General features: G+C 41.1%; 1 protein-coding gene across 1 annotated transcript in view; it reads left to right on the top strand.

Annotated features, from left to right (window-relative positions):
• Window positions 1-941: 941 nt before the first annotated feature.
• Window positions 942-17351, top strand: part of LOC115015451 (dolichyl-diphosphooligosaccharide--protein glycosyltransferase subunit STT3B-like) — a 72862-nt gene continuing 56452 nt past the window's right edge. Inside the window, exons 1-2 of the mRNA XM_029442785.1 lie at window positions 942-1007; window positions 1095-1491. Coding sequence (XP_029298645.1) covers window positions 1229-1491 — 263 coding nt within the window. The 5' untranslated portion in view covers window positions 942-1007; window positions 1095-1228. The remainder of the gene's footprint in view (window positions 1008-1094; window positions 1492-17351) is intronic.

Genomic DNA, 17351 nt, shown 5'->3' with positions numbered 1-17351 from the left:
GTTTTTGTCACATTGTCTTTCGGCCAAGAGCAGCACATAGGGCTACACATAGGAGTACTATAGGAAATGTGCTACATGAATAAAGATGGATTGATTGATAAAGAAGTGTTACTGTATATTCAACAAATGTTAGAGGAGATGAAAAACATGTTTTGTCCACTTTGACTTCAGAACAAAGTTGTTTCTATCTATGATATTAGACAGAATATGGCTGTTGGACAATTGTTTTTTCTACCTTTGGGACTGAATCACATCTCAGATAAATCAATAACACTTCCTGCCTCTGTCTCAATGTTATATGAAACAGTGCAAGCTCAAAATGAATGTATACTATCAATCAAAAACTTGAACATTTATTTGAAATGTTCAAAAAAGGTGTCTTATTCCAATATAAGCTTTCAAGGCTTCGGGGGAAGTTGTGAAAGTACATCCTGAGTTTAAGAGAATGATGAATGCTGTGTTCTTGTCTTTGCTGGGGGACATAATAATGATGAGAAACATCAATCTTTATTACCACTCCACCACCAAGTCCGGAACATCCAAGGGCAACAGAAATATTGCACTCACAGAGAACATTTATCTTCGCACACCTGCCTATAGCTTCCACCAGCAAGGAGACAAATTCCCTTCTAAATTGTGGACGTTATGTTTTCTTTGTTTTTCTCTATGAAAAGTTACTGATTTAACTATATAAAGCCAACTTTAAGCCGAGTAATAAAGGTTGTATTTATAGCGAGCACTAGAATGACTCAATCTTCATATATAACAGGGGATAATCCTTATTTCAATCAGTAGCAACCATAATTTAGTGTGTTAGCATTGGTGGACTCATCTGTCTATCTAGCCAGTATCGCGCTCTGATTGGCTTAAAGACGTAAACGCACGCCCTCTCGTACCTGTCGATCTGTGAGAGGCCGCCAGAGCTTTCTGACGCCCCGCCCATCGCGTCCCTTCCGCCCCTTTCCACCGGCATTCAATCGTGAAGCGAATTGACTGTTGCAGGCTCGGTATGTGGCGCATTAGTATGCTTTTCGGGATGTAACGTCTGTTTCTCGGAGTACCCATACTGAATTAAAACACATATATTTGCACAGGGGACCCAGAAGATAGAAAACCTAAGGAGAGCGGACACAAACTAAGGGAGTTTACGACAGCACGGAGTGGAGGGAGCCACGGGAGCGTGGCAGGAGGGACGACCTAGCAAATCCAACCGACACTGCACGCAGAAATGGCGGAGCACCACGCAGCCAGCGACGGCAAGCACAAAGCGTCCACCAATGCCGGCGGCTCGGTGCACGGGAACAGCCGACCCGGCGCCGCGGGTGGAGGAGGAGGGGGCAAAGTAGGCCTGTCTGGTGGACTGACACAACCGGCAGGGTGGCAGTCTTTACTGTCGTTTAGCATTCTTTTCCTGGCCTGCCTGGCCGGATTCAGCTCAAGACTTTTCGCGGTGATCCGGTTCGAGAGCATCATCCACGAGTTTGATCCATGGTAAGCTGGCTAACGTTTCTCAGGTCAAGTTGATTTTCTGGAAACAGTTGCTTACAGTGAAACACAAGAGGATGTCCAAATCGCTCCAGGGGGTCATGATAAATAGCAAATACTATTTTAACTCTATTATTTTACTCTTTTAAAGTCACCAGCGAGTGTTTTGAACACAGTTTTAACTATTTAGATGTTTTGTTACTGTTTGCTTCTCAAGATTGTTTCCCCATAATGACCAACGTCAGGATTTTCCTCTGATGTCGTTGTTAAAACACTTTGAATACGAGGTCAGTGGCCTGATGTGTAGTCTGTCTGAAGGACGTTGACATTTAATTATGAGGAACCGAGTGACATGCATTTAGTTTGTCCGCTTTGACTTCTCATGTTAAACCAATCACCTAACAATAACGCTCAATAATAGCGGTAGTGATTCGTGTAAGCAGGCTTCAGCTGCAGGTACAACTTTGTTTAGGTTGTACGGAAACGTGTGTAGGACATGCATGATTTCTGTCCTCGGCGCTTGTTTTAATGAATTAAAACTAAATTCCGTGTGAGCGGGAGAAGTTGAAGTGGTCGTTGTTGCTTATATGGAGATCATCGCTTCCATGATTGATTAAGACTGTTTTACGGCTGGAATAGATTCTCCCTCAGAGTTCAACACAACTTGCTGAATGAGTCGAGAATAGGCTCTTTGTATTAAAAGGTTTGCGCACAAATTACAGCCGGTGTGCGGCGTAACAGCCGACCGTTTATAACCCGGAAGCCAAATGATCCGGTCTAGTGTGTCTGTCATCACAATGCAGGATTATTCCGCTTTGTAGCGGTGTCACATGGGCTCACAAGTGTCCGCCGCCTGGTTGCAAAGCACTCCCTCACTGCTGTCGTATACTCTGTGGCATTCAACCACAGCACGACTGATGCATTCATTTATTAATTTTCAAGGACAGGTGTTCCATCTTGTTCAGGGTGACACTTGCCACTTCAATTATGTTGATAACTTGATTGCATTTTATAGCCAAGGGCCAAGACTTATGCCTACGATAGGGTCCACATGGTTCATAGGAACTTGATCCTGCTTTCAGACTGGAATTTGCTCCATGGACTGAGCTCAGCACAGTTAATGAGTAGTCCCAAGTGTCACACATTCATTAGACACTGAATTGTTTCCTTACAGCCTTAATTTGTCCTATTAAATGATCACACAGTATTATCTATGGTATTTCTTCTGCACTTCATAGTGAAATTGGGAGACGTTTTGCCATCAGTTTCCAAAGTTAAACTGCACAGTTCTTTAGCAACATGTCATAGAAAAGAAAGCAAAGGTGCTCTTTGATATCAGTCTGTTCAAAAGCCATTTCAGCTATGACTTCATCTGTTCTCAAAACAATTCTCTGAGACCCCGAAAATAAAGCAATGCTTGGATGGAATTTTCTGTTGCAGGTGTAAACGTGCAAAATGGTGACTGCAAATACACATTATTTTGTATCCGAAATACATTTATCAAATAGAGATTTACACCAGTAATGTATCTGTTGACTATTCATGAATTTTGCAACATTTATCCTCCCCTCTAATCATCTTTTGACTCCACGTGTAACCCTGATCAGCTTGCTGAGAACCCTTTCCCTACATTTTTACAATCGTTAACACTCTCGGGAATTCTTCAGTGTTATTGGCATCGTATGATTCTTTGAGTTTTCCAAGAATGTTAAACAGGACATTATTCAAAGATTTATTCTGGTATCTTCTGTTGACTCTTACAAGCAAGATCGGTCTGTATCGCTCTAAAAAGCAGGGTTTTTATGCATTACATATTATAATTTCTTCACCCTTTTTGACAGTGAGAAAAGAAAACATTGTATTTTACGACTTCAGGCACATAGGATGCTGATTGGAAGTGGCCCTCACTCCCAGACACACATTATTACTGCTGTTGTCATCTGGATGCTGTTATTGATTTTTCCTCTGCACAGAGCTTCAAATCATCTGCAGCTAACCATTACGTTAAATAAACTAGCAATTTGAAGAAAGCAGATTGGATTTGCAAGCACCAAAATGTCATGCCTATTCTGCAATATGCAAACACAAGTAGTCTATTAGTAATTGTTATACTGCTACTGGTGCTCTGAGAAACATTGTTCTGCTCACTGAGTTGGCTTTTCTACAAATACTCTGTCCAGTTTATTGAGTAAGTGGAAGGACAAATTGTAACTAGACATGTGTGTCAGGCAATAGAGTGTTCTGACAGTATTGAGGTGAGAAGAATCTGTCAAGCATATAATAAGCTGGATACATGAGTATAGCAGCACAGGCATGCTTTCACACTCTTGTGTCCTCTTTACGTCCTCCTTACTGTCTATTCGACCATCAGAGCTGCTGCTGCTTCGCAAGACTGGAGCTTTGTTCAAGGTCTTGATGGATTCTCAGTGTGTTGTACAGGATGAGCAGCAACGTCCACTAAAGCATTGTGTGTTTGTATGTGGATCTAAAATGATGAGTCAATTAGTTGAGATGACAACCAGTTATTTATCATGTAGAAATGCCAAATGTTTGCAGGTCACAGTTAGTTGGAACATTTGCTTAGTTTTGCTGCTTCATGTGATTGTTGTGAATACAAAAATAAGTAACTTTTAACTACACTAGTCAAATATAATGCAGTATTCAGATACCTCAACTGAGGGTCTGCTTCTCCCCAAATATAAAATATGTATACTTCACTGCATGAAAATCCTTTTTTATGTGAAGTAACATGACGACAAGGATTGTCTGTGTCACTAACGACTGAGCTGGTGACCCGTTGTGAGAAAATGAACTCCGATAGTGGAAACAATAAATAAGGAAGTCTGTATAATGTGTTGGTTGCGACACAGTTTTTACCCTGAACTGGTTTCTTTCTTGATGTTGTTTTGGTAAGTTGGAAATGTTAAGTTCAGTTTAAGGTAAGAGACCGTTGCACTGTTGTGTTTGTACCATCTGCATGCACGCTCACCACAGCAGCATTACCAGGTTAATAGAAGATTTAGCCCAAGAGCCTTTGGAAAACTGCCTAATGTGCTCTAAAACTTTCAGAACACATTGCCTTATTTCTGCTCTTTCTTTCAGCTGATCCTGCTGCTTGCCTGCAAGCTCCTTTTCACCGCCTCTCCTCTTGTACTCTAAATTTGGGTTCATCAGGTTTGAATATGGAACGTAGTAATAACCACTCTTATTGGCTCTGTTAATATCCTGATCATCATGGAAACCTGCAAAACTGGCTGCACTAACACCACCACAGATGGACATGATGCACAATCTTAGACGTTTTTGGAGGCAGTGACATTACTTCACGTAGGAAAACATCCAGTGATATTCACCAGCTCTTGGTAGTTGATCACAAATCAAAAGATGTGTGATTTAACATCTGAAATGTCAGTAGTTTTACAGATGCCTTGTACAATCCTCCACTATCTCAAACAACACTTTGATATCCGTTAACATCTCAGAAAGGATGTTTTTGTGTTTCTGACCCCTTTTATAATACAGTCTTTTGCTGCTCAAAGTGCTGTGAAAATGAAATCTCCCACAAGTGATGTTTCTACATCAGCCCTTTTTTGAAAACCCAGCAATATTATAGAGAGTAGCAGCTATTGTGTGTGTTCTTTTCTGTCTTTTTCACACACAAATTAGGACATCTATGTAAAAGTACATTAGGCGGCTGCTGGCACAGCAACACGTTAGCGAGTGCAGCAGTGTAGGAACATGGAGAATATATTGTGATTGATCTTCCTACCAGACACTTTGCTCGATCTGTGATCTCTGCCTAAACCCCCAACTGACTGTCCAATAGCTTATGAAATATTCAGCGTTCAGACGGTGTCCAGTTACCTGCAGCAGAAAAAGTTCTAGTGAATGCCTATCCTCGGTTATTATAGGATGGCTGCCTAGACTCACATTATTCTTCGTTTAATAGATCGGAGTTACCACAGCAACGTATTAGCCATTTCAAAGCGGTGCCAAAGGTAATGACTATTTTGGCTCTGGCTCTTTTGTCTCCACTCCCGCCTTGCAGGCTAGGGCTCCTTGCACTCAAGTCATACCACAACACTTACAGGCCTCAAGAAAGCTAACCCACTCAGTTTTTATTCTCCCTTACAGATGTTGTATTATTTGCTGCTTTCTCCTCAGTTAGGAGACTTGATGTCGAGCCCCTGATGATTAAGTGCTATATCCCAGGCCGGGCCTCCCAGCGGACTACTGTCAGGCATAGCAGGGGAGTCTGTAAAGTGTGTGTGTGTGTGTGTGTGTGTGTGTGTGTGCGTGTGCGCGTGTGCGTGTGCGATGGAGAGCGACAGATCTTCTCCAGGGCACCTAGGGGAATGTGTAGATGAGCTGAGATAGGAAGGACCAGAAGGCATACAAACGACCCAATTTCATACCAGATTCAGAAGTTTGTTTTTATTTGTTCTACAGAGGACTAGGGTAACGTATAATTTGAATACAAGACAATTTCTAAAAAGTGCTAATTCACATGACTGCTTAGTTGAATCTCCTCCTGTCTTCATACCCTCTCTTCTGAGCTTATTGTCTTGACTTTTAATAATTAGCAAGTTTGTGCATTCAGCTTTTTACAAGCTATTCCAGGCTACTGTTAAGGACATAACAAAGGGCAATATACTGTACAGTATAAAGGTGAAAAGCACTGGTCGATTCATTCACACTGAATTGTGGTAGCTGATGCCCTAGTTTTTATCCCCCAATTTGCCTGTCAGCCAATTTGGTTGGGCCATTCTGAAAGTGCTGGCAAGATTGCCACCTAACAAGAGGTGCTTGTCAGCAGCCCGGAGGCCACACGAGTCACATATGCCTTGATGGAGGATAATGGCACTGAGAGGTAGCCCAATTTGTTAGTGTGATGAATTGCCTCTGCTGCGCATTCAGAGCAATATTTGAGCTTGTGTGCTCATCCGCACATTATAAGCTTCACGGGGTGTTTTGAGCCAGTTTAAGTATTTGTTTAATATAGCATTTAATTCCACAGGGTGGGAGAGGTTCAGCATAACTCACTGTTTGCATAAGCTACAGGAAATGAAATGACCTTGAGCTGGTCCTTTGCCCCACCTTTTCTCAACCATAAGCTTTTTGCTAGTTTTGGCAGCCGTTCGCTAATAAGAGTTTAAGAGCATTGTCCTCTGACAGCGTTGAGCATTGTGTTCCAACTCTTTGCTCTTTATTGAAGGCTTAAGAGTGCAATCGTGTACTCTATAACTTTGAAACATGGCAGCAGTGCAACATAAGCAACTGATTACACCCAAGCCTGCTGCTAACATCTCTGCATTTAGGATGTAGATGGCAGTGTTTCCTATACTGTACATTCCCTGACCAGCAGGCCTCCACAGTTAATTAAATTACTGTTTAATACTGTTGCCACGTTATTGCAATTGGGATGCCAACAGAACAGACCACACTGAGAAGTGTAATGATGTCGATGAAAATGTGAATGAACTTGACTTAGCACTGAAATAGTACCGGTGATAAGTAAGATAAAGAAAGTTTCTTGCAATTACTTGCAAAATTGTAAAAAGAAAAAAAAGACGACAGACATTCAAAGATGAAAATTGATATTTTATTGTGAAGGGAAAGTAGCATTACGGCGGATGTCTGCACTGAACGCACGGCATGACACACAACGCCACTTTCATTAATTGAAAATTAAATGTAACATTATGTCAAGCTGAACGAGCAATAATTCAACAACCATTATGATAATGGCAGTGAACTTGACAGCCCCAGTTCTGACTGCTTTGGTGTTTGTTTGATGGACAGCTTGCACTACTAATTGAAACACTTATAATGCGAGTAGTTTCCTCACAGCTGCTGATGGCTGAAGTATATGCACAGAACTGAACCACTGCTTTGACAGTGGAGTTTGTTTCATACATTTGCAAATGTTAAGCTTTGAAAATGTTACTTCAAAGGTTCGAACAATGGTGATGAAAGGAGAAATTAAACCTTTTCAAATAAAAAGACTGTCAATTATTTTAGGTTGATATAGTTGGATTTCAAAGTGTGCTTCAGAAAGTACATGGATATTGTAATATCACAGGCTGTAGTGTTGCACTGTTTTCCTTGCATTGTGAAGACCTAATATGTCTTGATATAAATTTCCTAATAGTATTGTGTTATCTTTTATACCGTATCCTCAACTGGAGTGGACCCAGGAACAAAACAGGGTAGCGGAACTAAGTTTATCCCCCGTGTTCTTATCTACAGAAAATGCTTAAAGAAACGCCACACAAATTTCATGCACACACTCCCACATCAGTGTGTCACGCAGAGTGGAGATACGCGGTTGATGCATCTTTTGTCAAGCTGTTTGTTTGGAGTTGTCATGGGCGCTTTGATGTGATTGTTGTTCCATGACCACCCAGCCTGAAGAACCCATCCGACTGGGAGAAAACAGAAGGGGCGACGTGTCCGCTTAACAAACGCAACGCTGTAATTGACGACACTCCTTTTTGAAATGCCTGTGCGAGTGCGTTCTCCTGTGCTGTTCTCCTGTGTGTTCTCCTATACCCATTGTTCTGTGCGTCAGAAGTAGAAGTGTGGGACTCTTCATGCTTTAAGTTTCATCTAAAAGACATCCCTTCACTCTTCCACCTCCGTGAACTGTGCCAAGTAGTATCGACCAGAGTTCACAGGATCTTAGACTTTAGGAAAGGAGTTGCAGTATCAGACCTTGCATATGTTCTTAAAGAATGAGAATCCATGTAAAACACTAAACGATGGACCAACAGGTGTAGATGATGCGTGTGCAGTCAACCCCGAAGTAGGGCGTATCCTGAGGGGGGAAACTTGCATGAGAAAACATCTGCTTGTTATGAGAGTCTTGTGACTTTGCCTGTGGTTACTGTAGAACATTGTTGGTCAGAGCTCCTGAATATTGGCTCAGCCTGGCTGTTTTCCATTCCCCCCCCCCTTCACGTTGGCTTTGAAGTGGTCCTTAGTGTCCTCTGGATGGTGTGGGGTGGAAGTGGGGCAGAGGGAACAGAGAGGATCTGTGCTTATCATACATCCCTATTCTCTCACTGACAGGAGTCAGCACTCAGCTCTGTGGGCGAGCGCACCTGCATACAGAGAGGAGAAGAAAGTGAGAGAAACCGTGATAGGATGGTAGGAGGCGGAGAAGGAGAGAAGAAATTATTGCCTGCCAGGCATCCAATCGGAGGGAGGTTTTGGTGCTGCAGCCAAAGCGATTTCATTGTTCCAAAAACTGCCTCATCAGTTTGTTTGTGTGCATGTTCAAGTGTAATATTTGTGCTTTATGTCTTTATGCAGGGAGGATAGGGTAGATTTGCCGTTTTGTCTGCCTTCGGCCTCGGGTAAAATTGAATGTCTTCTGCAGCCGATAGACTACTTACAACAGAGCCCATTTAATAATATCAGCTGCTCAAAGCATCTCTAAAGCATTACTGAATAGTTCAAATGGCTCAACTCAGCTTATTCTTGAGTAATTTTCCTCTTTTGATTTTAATCCCTCCCTCCAACACTTTGCAGAAACTCTCTCGGAATTCACTGTTTAACATCAAACCCAGCTAGATAGCTAAGTGCTGGTTTAATGAGTTAAATCCCAAAGCAGAAGTTAATATGAAAGTCAGGTTGCTACACTGTGGTGCTTTGTGCAACAATGTAGTCGTTTGAGTTCTCTACTCAGTGAGCTGGTTATATGAAGTTACCACTGTATGGTTCACACTGAGATATGCCTGCTTAATTTTTGTGGGTCATGCCAATTGGCCGCTTTCCTGGTTAGATGATTGGCTAGCAATCTGTTTGGCACCTCTTAAATGCCTTGTGTTTTGTTGTCGTTTATATTCCGTCACGTCTTCATTGGTATTCTTTTATTCCTTTTCCTCATTTTAAGCTAAGATCTCTGTAAGCCTCTTGCATATTTTTGTATTTTATCCGTATGCATGAGTTATTTAATTTTTCTAATTGTTGTATGAAATTATTGCACTTTGATACCGCCTGTTTCACGCTTTTATCACTATGCAAATGAACTATACCCAAAAAGCTAATCTCAGATATGATTTCATTTCCTAGAAAGGGTTACATGGCGCCTTCTGCCTCTTCTCCCCCCACTCTGTTTTGTAGATGTGTCAGTAAGTCCCTCACAATACTGTATCTTCTCTTGTTAGAATATATTTATACTCTGTTGGAACGGCTCTCCCTTTAGTTGTATGTGTACACGTTGTCCCCTTAGATTACATGGATTTGTTCTGGGTGCTTTGGTTTCCTTTCCTCCTACACCAATAGAGAAGTGTTAAGAATTTAAGATATTCCCGCCTGTTGCCCTTGACCAAGGCCTCCCATAGCTTTTAAAATATGAGGACAAATCAAATGATGAGGATGATTCTCTAATGGAAATCATGTAACTAGGACTCGCAGAGGAGTAGATATGTTTGGGGATGCAACTAATGAACATTTCCATTATTGATTAATCTGCCATATATTCATTTGATTAATCGTTATAACATTAGACAGAAAATGGTCCATCACAATTTCCCGTAACCCAGGTGACTTGATTCAGATCCCTTATTTTGTTTGACCAAGTCTAAAAGCCAAAGATATTCAGTTGGGAAACTGGTACCGGTGACATTTTGTAATTTTAGCGTTGCATAAAAACATGCTTAATATTTTTAGGCCTCCATGCAGTATAAACTAGTCTGCAACAAGAGAGCAGTGCTCAAAACTGTTTACAGTAAACTCTGTCCTTTTGTGGAAGAGACAGATATGCTTACCATAAAACAAAGTGAAGAGAAAAATGGAATGAAATCCTCAAAAGAGCTGCTGATTATGTTTGTGTTCATATGTTAATTTGTTTTATCTAGATTTCTGCAGTATGAACAAATCCTGATTATTTCCTTGTCTTTTTTTAAATGTATTTATTTATTTTTCAAAACTTACTCTTCCCATTGTACGTCTGTCAAAGGGACATCTGGGCTCTTGTTCCTGGTACAGATGTGACCATTGTTCAGCTGTTAGTGTTCATTCTCATCGGTCCATTGAGAGGGGATGACTTTGTCACAGCCGAGCCACAGGCAAGTCCACCTGGTGTGGCATTATGGAGCATTATGGTCTGATCCACAGCTTTGTTTTAGGCTGCCAGTATAGCTGAGTTCCAGGCAAGGACACAACTGCCCAGGGTTGCTTTCCTTTGTTGAAGGGCGCAGACTAACAGGGAGGAGTGGTTGAACTGAGGAATGGGTGGGTGGAAGAGGCCTCGGGGCAAAGGAAAAGAAATGGCAGATTGACGAATGTAGTGGTGTCAAGCAGGACAAAGTGACAGCTGGAATAGGTTGTCAAATTGTGACTGGCCGAGAAAGACGAGCCTGTCAAGCGGCTGTTATATCATCCTGGTTATCAAGTAAAGCAGCTGGCAGGTAGTCTGGGTGAGCAGCTATGAAACAAGGTGAAGCAAAGAGTCCCAATGAGAGGATGAAATGGCCCTGATGCTGAGATCAAAGTGGACAATAATGTAAACTCCCCCCCCACTATGTTTGGTGACTGAAGTCACTTTAATACATGTAGCATCTTACAAGCAAAGAACCAAGTAAATTGTTTTAATGACCGATGGATGCATAAATACAAATACATTTGACCTTTTTTAATTATTGGCACACTATGTATATGATTTGGCAAAGCTCTCCATCGTCCAAGTATACAGATGTTAACTCTAAACATTTTACGGCTGACCTCTAAAAACGGATGACAGTTCTGGATCTCTGCATGGCAAAGATGACAGGAAAAGGGAGGGAAATCGAAATTAAAATTAATCATCTGCAACAATTTAATCAAGAAAGTTAAAAGCCCCTAAAACTCCATTATAAGTGTTTTAATATTCAATGTGAGCATTTTTAACCTCTACCAGGAGAGACCTAGAGGTGTTCGCTTAAGCTGTTGTGGAAGTTCAGCCAGAACTTTTAGAAAAAAATATTCAAATTTTATTTTGTGAACTGCAATGTCATAACCAATTATATGGAAAGATTTATTTTTGGAAAATTGGATTTGCTTATATATTTATTCATGAGGAAATACCACACATGGAACCCAAGTTCACTTTTAGTTCAGCTGAATCCTTCAGGTTGGTGTCGTTATTTAAACACCTGCCTTCTACTATCATCTCCACGCCAGTCAGAGTGACAGAAGGCACAATGTAATGTGAGTGCTTGCTGAGAACAGGTTCCCCTCATGGAAACTGTGGGCATTGTTGGCATGCAGCTAACCTGCTGCTATAAAAAGTCTAAGGAGTGTTTTGAGAATAGCATGTCCCAAGCAACCAACACAGCAGACATCAGTGCACTTGCTGGCCAGAAAAACAGGTTGTTTCTGCCTTAAGACATCTACATGGGGAAAAAAGCGTCAATATTTAAAATGTTAGTCAAAGATTAAAGGCTGAAAATTAAAATAAGAGGCCTCTTGATCAGATGGTATAGTTTACAGAGCTAAAGAAAGAGTCTAAAAATCCCTCTGTTATAGTTGAAGCTCTTAAAGTCGTTTGTACATAGCCTTGTCCAACCACTCCTGAAGGAAAATAAATTGTTGCTGGTCCAACCTGCCTTATTCAGAGCTAGAATAAAAGCCTGCCATCACAGAGAGGGGCGAGATGATTGTTGCCCCATCCACTCCTAAAAGAACTGTATACAACTCAACTTTCCCAACATGGTGGACAATGTATTGTATAATCTTATGCATTCTTGCATGCATTTTTGACTAATTTTACTCTGAAGCAACGATCCATGAAACGCCTATGTGTTGGTATGGTTATAATGTGTTACACTGCTTTTACAAATCCAGTATTCTGGTACGTGGGAAAACGATTAAATTATAACATTTTAAGCTGTATTTTGCATAGTTACGGCTTAAAAACCTTTTATTTTTTTATATGCAACAAGACAAGGTTTTCTCATTCTACTTGTAGTAGATGTAGTCTCATCTCTGCCATAGAGACACAACTCTGCCTATTCACTTTGCCTTTTATGATGCTTCCTCCTGATCTAGCCAAGTCTTCAGAACGGATTTGCTGAAATTAAATGATTCCCCCCCGCCAACTCTTCAATTTAACGTGTCCTTGAGACATGTAGCACCACAGGAGCAGAAGAGTGTTTCTTTTCAAATACTAATCATTGTCCCGAGTGCCACTCTCCCTCTTGCCAGCCATGGTCCTGCTACATTTCCCAATCACCGGGATGGACTGACCCACTTGATCCGTAGGTTAAAGCTGCTTTGGCCTTGCCTCGCGACAACTGTCTGACAACAGCCTACCTGCAAGAGTGTTCCCCCAAAAAAGCAAAGCATTTTTAAAATGCCAAAACCTAGAGAAAACCGTCAGAAATTCAAGACTGTGTGGTGGAAGAGAAAAATATGTCCCCGTTCACGTGGGGGGCACCTGCTTCATACCCATACAGCCGTGTTTGAAGCCCCTTCACCTATGGCGCCTTCCACTCATTGAAATGACTGTAGTCGAGTTACTACGCAGCAGTGTGAAACCACCATTAGTCTTTTGCTTTTCGTTGATATCCTGGACACTTGCGACCATCCTTAGAAGCTCTCTGTTTCATTGTTCAGAGTTGTCAAGCTGCTTTTGCTTGGTGGGTGAGATGTAAGGCAACCATTCTTCGACTCTGTTGTTATTGAGGCACTGCGGCAGTCTAAATTCAATGCTTTTCTGAGTCAGCCCCATATGGATGTCTTAGTGATGACACATCCCTCAAATCTTATCTTATTTTGTCAGGGTATACCATATATGAAAATGGGCATACATTTGAGCTGCATAATGGATGGTCTGCACAGACATGGTCAAAACAACTAAATATACTTCTTGCGGATGTGGAAAGTATAATTTGGACTTTGCGTTGAATCTGAGCACAAGGATTATGCTCTCTTCCCCTGGTTGTCAATTTTGCTGTTTTATATCCGTTGGTCAAGCGCAAAATTGGTTGATTTCCAAAGAGACCAACTAGATATAGGAGTCTGTAGTAAAAAGCTTAGTAAATTAACCTTAAGACATGTTTCCGTGTTCTACAGAATTGTTTGAGTAATGTAAGAGGTCAGTGACATGAATCCATACACGGGTTACTTTCCTGATGTGTAAGAAATTGTTAAGATCACAATGCATGCTAAGCACCACCTAGCCTTCTTGTAAAACTGTATGTATCATCTTTGAGGTCTGCTCTTGCTCCTAAGAACCGGTTTCACAAAGAGCTTTTTGGTCATGTCAGCTTGGGTGCAACATTTTAGTGCTTTCTCCCAACTATCCCATTCTACCTTGACTGTGGTTCAGTGAAAACCAATAGCTGCTACTTTAGTTGAAGGGCTTCTTGTAGCATGAAATATGAGATGATGGATGCTTTTTTGAGGGCACTCTTTTAGAGTGCATAACTTGTGAAATAACTTCCTGCTCCCTGGAAATTCCTCTGTGTCCATTAAAAATATAACTAGGTATTTATCTGACTCCTGAGTTTAATGAACCCATTGCTTAGGAATATAATGAATGATCAACTCCATGTAAATGTTTGAGATATATATCCTTCAATATGTTTTATTTATGGTGGTACTTTTAAGTACTTCCTTTTTTGCGGTTCCTTCCCTGGTCTATGTGACTGTGAAGTTAATGTGGCCTGTGATGCTGTCGTCTTCTCTCCCAGAGTTTTTCCATCTCAACCTGTGACCTTCAAAGCATGTTTCCTTTTTAAGCGGATGCACCCTAGTTGGTAAGATCAAGAAGGATATTTCCAACACTTAAGGAATGAATCCAGCTCTGATGATGGCACCTCTCTATTAAAAATTCTCCCAGAGCTTCATTGGAATATATGAAGGAGATCATTAGGCAGTTGATATGATTTCACTCAGGAGGGATAAGTGACCTCAGACTTCGACATTTCCCTTTCAATAGAGCTCCAGCAATTTGGCAATTACCGCAGTCATTAGAATTTCATTTACCATGACTGCTTATCTTGACCTTGAAACATACTTTTTCAAGTGGCAAACTGACAGAGGTACTCTTCTCTGTCATTCTGTCGTTTCTTATTCAGTAGTTTCCTTGGTTTATTTGATGTGTTCTCTGTTCCCATGAGCGTGTCTTTGTAACTTAGCAAGCAAGTTTTGTTCTCAAACTGTGATCTAACTCCCATCTGGTCCTCCCAGCTACCCAGAGTTTCATTTCAAAGCAAGAAAAACGTGTAGAGGCCCTGGATAGCTCTGTCCCCTGTCATCCTAGTTGCTTCAAAAGTCACATAATTGTGGACCCCTGCATCAGTGATGAATGAAAAACCCTGTTAAACCTCAGTGTGTTGTATCAAGTGCAATTTTGTTTAGATTGAGTGTATTTCTTCCTGTCTTTGATTATGTGCTCACCCCCCACAGTCAGTCAGTATGCCACTGAGGTTGTTAAGGAATATTATTTTTTAATAATGCTCTCACTGTTGCCATCTGGCACTTTAAAGTTACGTGAATTCCAGTGGGATTTGGCTGCCAGAATTTATCTATTTTGGGGGTTCAGGCTCTTTAGTTCTTAAAACAGCACATTGGAATAAAAAAATAAATAAAAAAAAGATCTTTGGCATTTTAGAACGTGGAATTTGCACTGAGGAGAAATAAACTTTTTTTCTTTTGTTTTTGCTGTTTTACTGGATGCTTTAAAGTATTTAATATAAAAACAAATACAAGCCCATATGATTAGTAGATCATCACATCAAGTTATCATCCAAACTGTTAATTCTTTATTTTCAAGCAAAAATGCCAATACACTATACCAGAATACAATTGAACTGATTTTCAGATAAATTAAGCAGATTTTCAGATAAATTAAACAATCAATGTCACCTTTTATCGCTATTAAATATTAATGGGCATTTTCCACCATTTTATAGACTGAACAATTATTTGAGTTTTACAGCATTGAAGGCTTTTCTCAATTGAAGAGACGTTTTCTGCTCTTCTTCTGACTGACTGTGTTCGACAGATGGGTCATCCAATCACCTGCCAAGTATTATTTTATAAGTGCCTTCCCTTTTCCAAACCGTTTCCAATGACAGCTCCTCAGACTGTTCTGTGTAACCATCTGGCGCGCCAGGTTATCAGTCCTCTGCAGGCAAAATGCATTACAGCCAAAGAGGGGCTCAATGGCATTTCTTAATTTAAAGCACTTCTAACTATGTGCATATTTTTCAGGTTTAACCAAATTTTATTCAGGCATAGTCCTTGATTTTTGATGGTGTAATACAATTGCTAAATGTGGCACTGGCGCACAAGGGTGCATTAGGTGCGATGATGTCATGGTTTGGACCAGTAGTTGGCCATTAGCCAGATGTTCTTCCAGTGAATGGGTTCTTCAGAGGGGATGTTTAGGGACGGTTGGTTCAGCCTGATTTTTACATTTTATTCAGGCTGGGACAAGTCAGGCTGCTGCAGTCCAGCTGAGGTGTTAATATGTTCACTTCATTCAGACTACCGGTAAGTGTAAATGAGCCTTACTTCCAGAACTGTTGTTGAAGTTACAGTGTGTAACTGAGATTGTGCCATGTCATTTCTACAGATAGGAATATTGGTACGAGATGGATAATACTGTAATCTAAATGAGATGTCTCCTTGAGTTGATACGTGGTGCTCTGAAACTGGCACAAAGCATGTCTCTTTTAGAGGTGCTGGCTGTACAGCTTGTGACATTAGTCTTGCTATCTGCATCAGCATCATTCACGTGCAGAGAGAAATCAGAGGGACGAGTCCCCCTTCTGCATTTCTGTGCTGCAGTTCAAACAGGAGTCAGGCTGAGAGAATCATCTGTCTTTTTCTCTTTCTCCATCTCCATCAGCCTCTCTCTTCATCCAGAGAGAGAACACACACACACACACACACACACACACACACACACACACACACACACACACACACACACACACACACACACACACACACACACACACACACACACACACACACACACACACACACACACACACACACACCCTACCTGCAGTTGCTGCAGCTAGAGCTGCCGTAATGTCATTATGGCACTCCCAGCTAAGGTTGGGCCCTTTTTGATGGGGCCCGCTAGACAAAAGCTGAATTTTGCTGTGAATGAACAGCAGCCCCATCTTTCAGGCTCCCTGTAATAGGGTGCTGAATCTGTTTCCCCCTCTGGCTGGGATTTGGAGATGTGCTACCCAGACAAGCGAGCGAGAGGAAGCCTTTGCTCTCATTCACCATTCCAAATCTACCCAGTGTGGAGTTTTCAGGATGAGCTCATTGTTGCCTTTTATGTATTCTCTTTGCCCGGAGCCCCGTTTTCTACTAAGATGCTATCACTGTGCATTTCAGACAGATACATTATCTGTGAGTGCTTGTGCTGCTTGATTTTTATCATTGCTGATGTTTCAAAGTCAGATTAGGGCAACTGTGTTTTCAGTTTGGAATAAGTTATAACATTTCTGTTCATATGGAGTTTGTAGACACTAAGTTCATATCATAGCAGTGCTGACATCTTCCTTTTGAGCTTTGAAGTGCTTCCTAGGTAAGTTGTGTCAATGTTGACGACGATACTTCTTGCTTTTGGGTACAACCTGAGGCAGTAGGGCAATTGTAGCAGCAAGTTTGAAAAATAAACATGTATCCATATTAGGGCTTTCACAATGTCAGATTTTCACTACACTATTATCGCGGGCAAAATAATTCACGATAACGTAAGATATCGAGCCTATTAAAAAAAGAAAAGAAATAAATGCTTTCGTATTTATTATACTTGCATGAATACACAAATCCCTTTCTTCCCGGAGGCGTCCTAGGGATGATCTCTGTTGGTCTCACATTTTCATGATAGCAATATTTAATCAGTT

Source organism: Cottoperca gobio, chromosome 11 (assembly GCF_900634415.1).
Source record: "Cottoperca gobio chromosome 11, fCotGob3.1, whole genome shotgun sequence".
Classification (NCBI taxonomy): domain Eukaryota; kingdom Metazoa; phylum Chordata; class Actinopteri; order Perciformes; family Bovichtidae; genus Cottoperca; species Cottoperca gobio.
The sequence above is the reverse complement of the archived record's forward strand: the minus strand, read 5'-3'. Positions and strand labels throughout refer to the sequence as shown.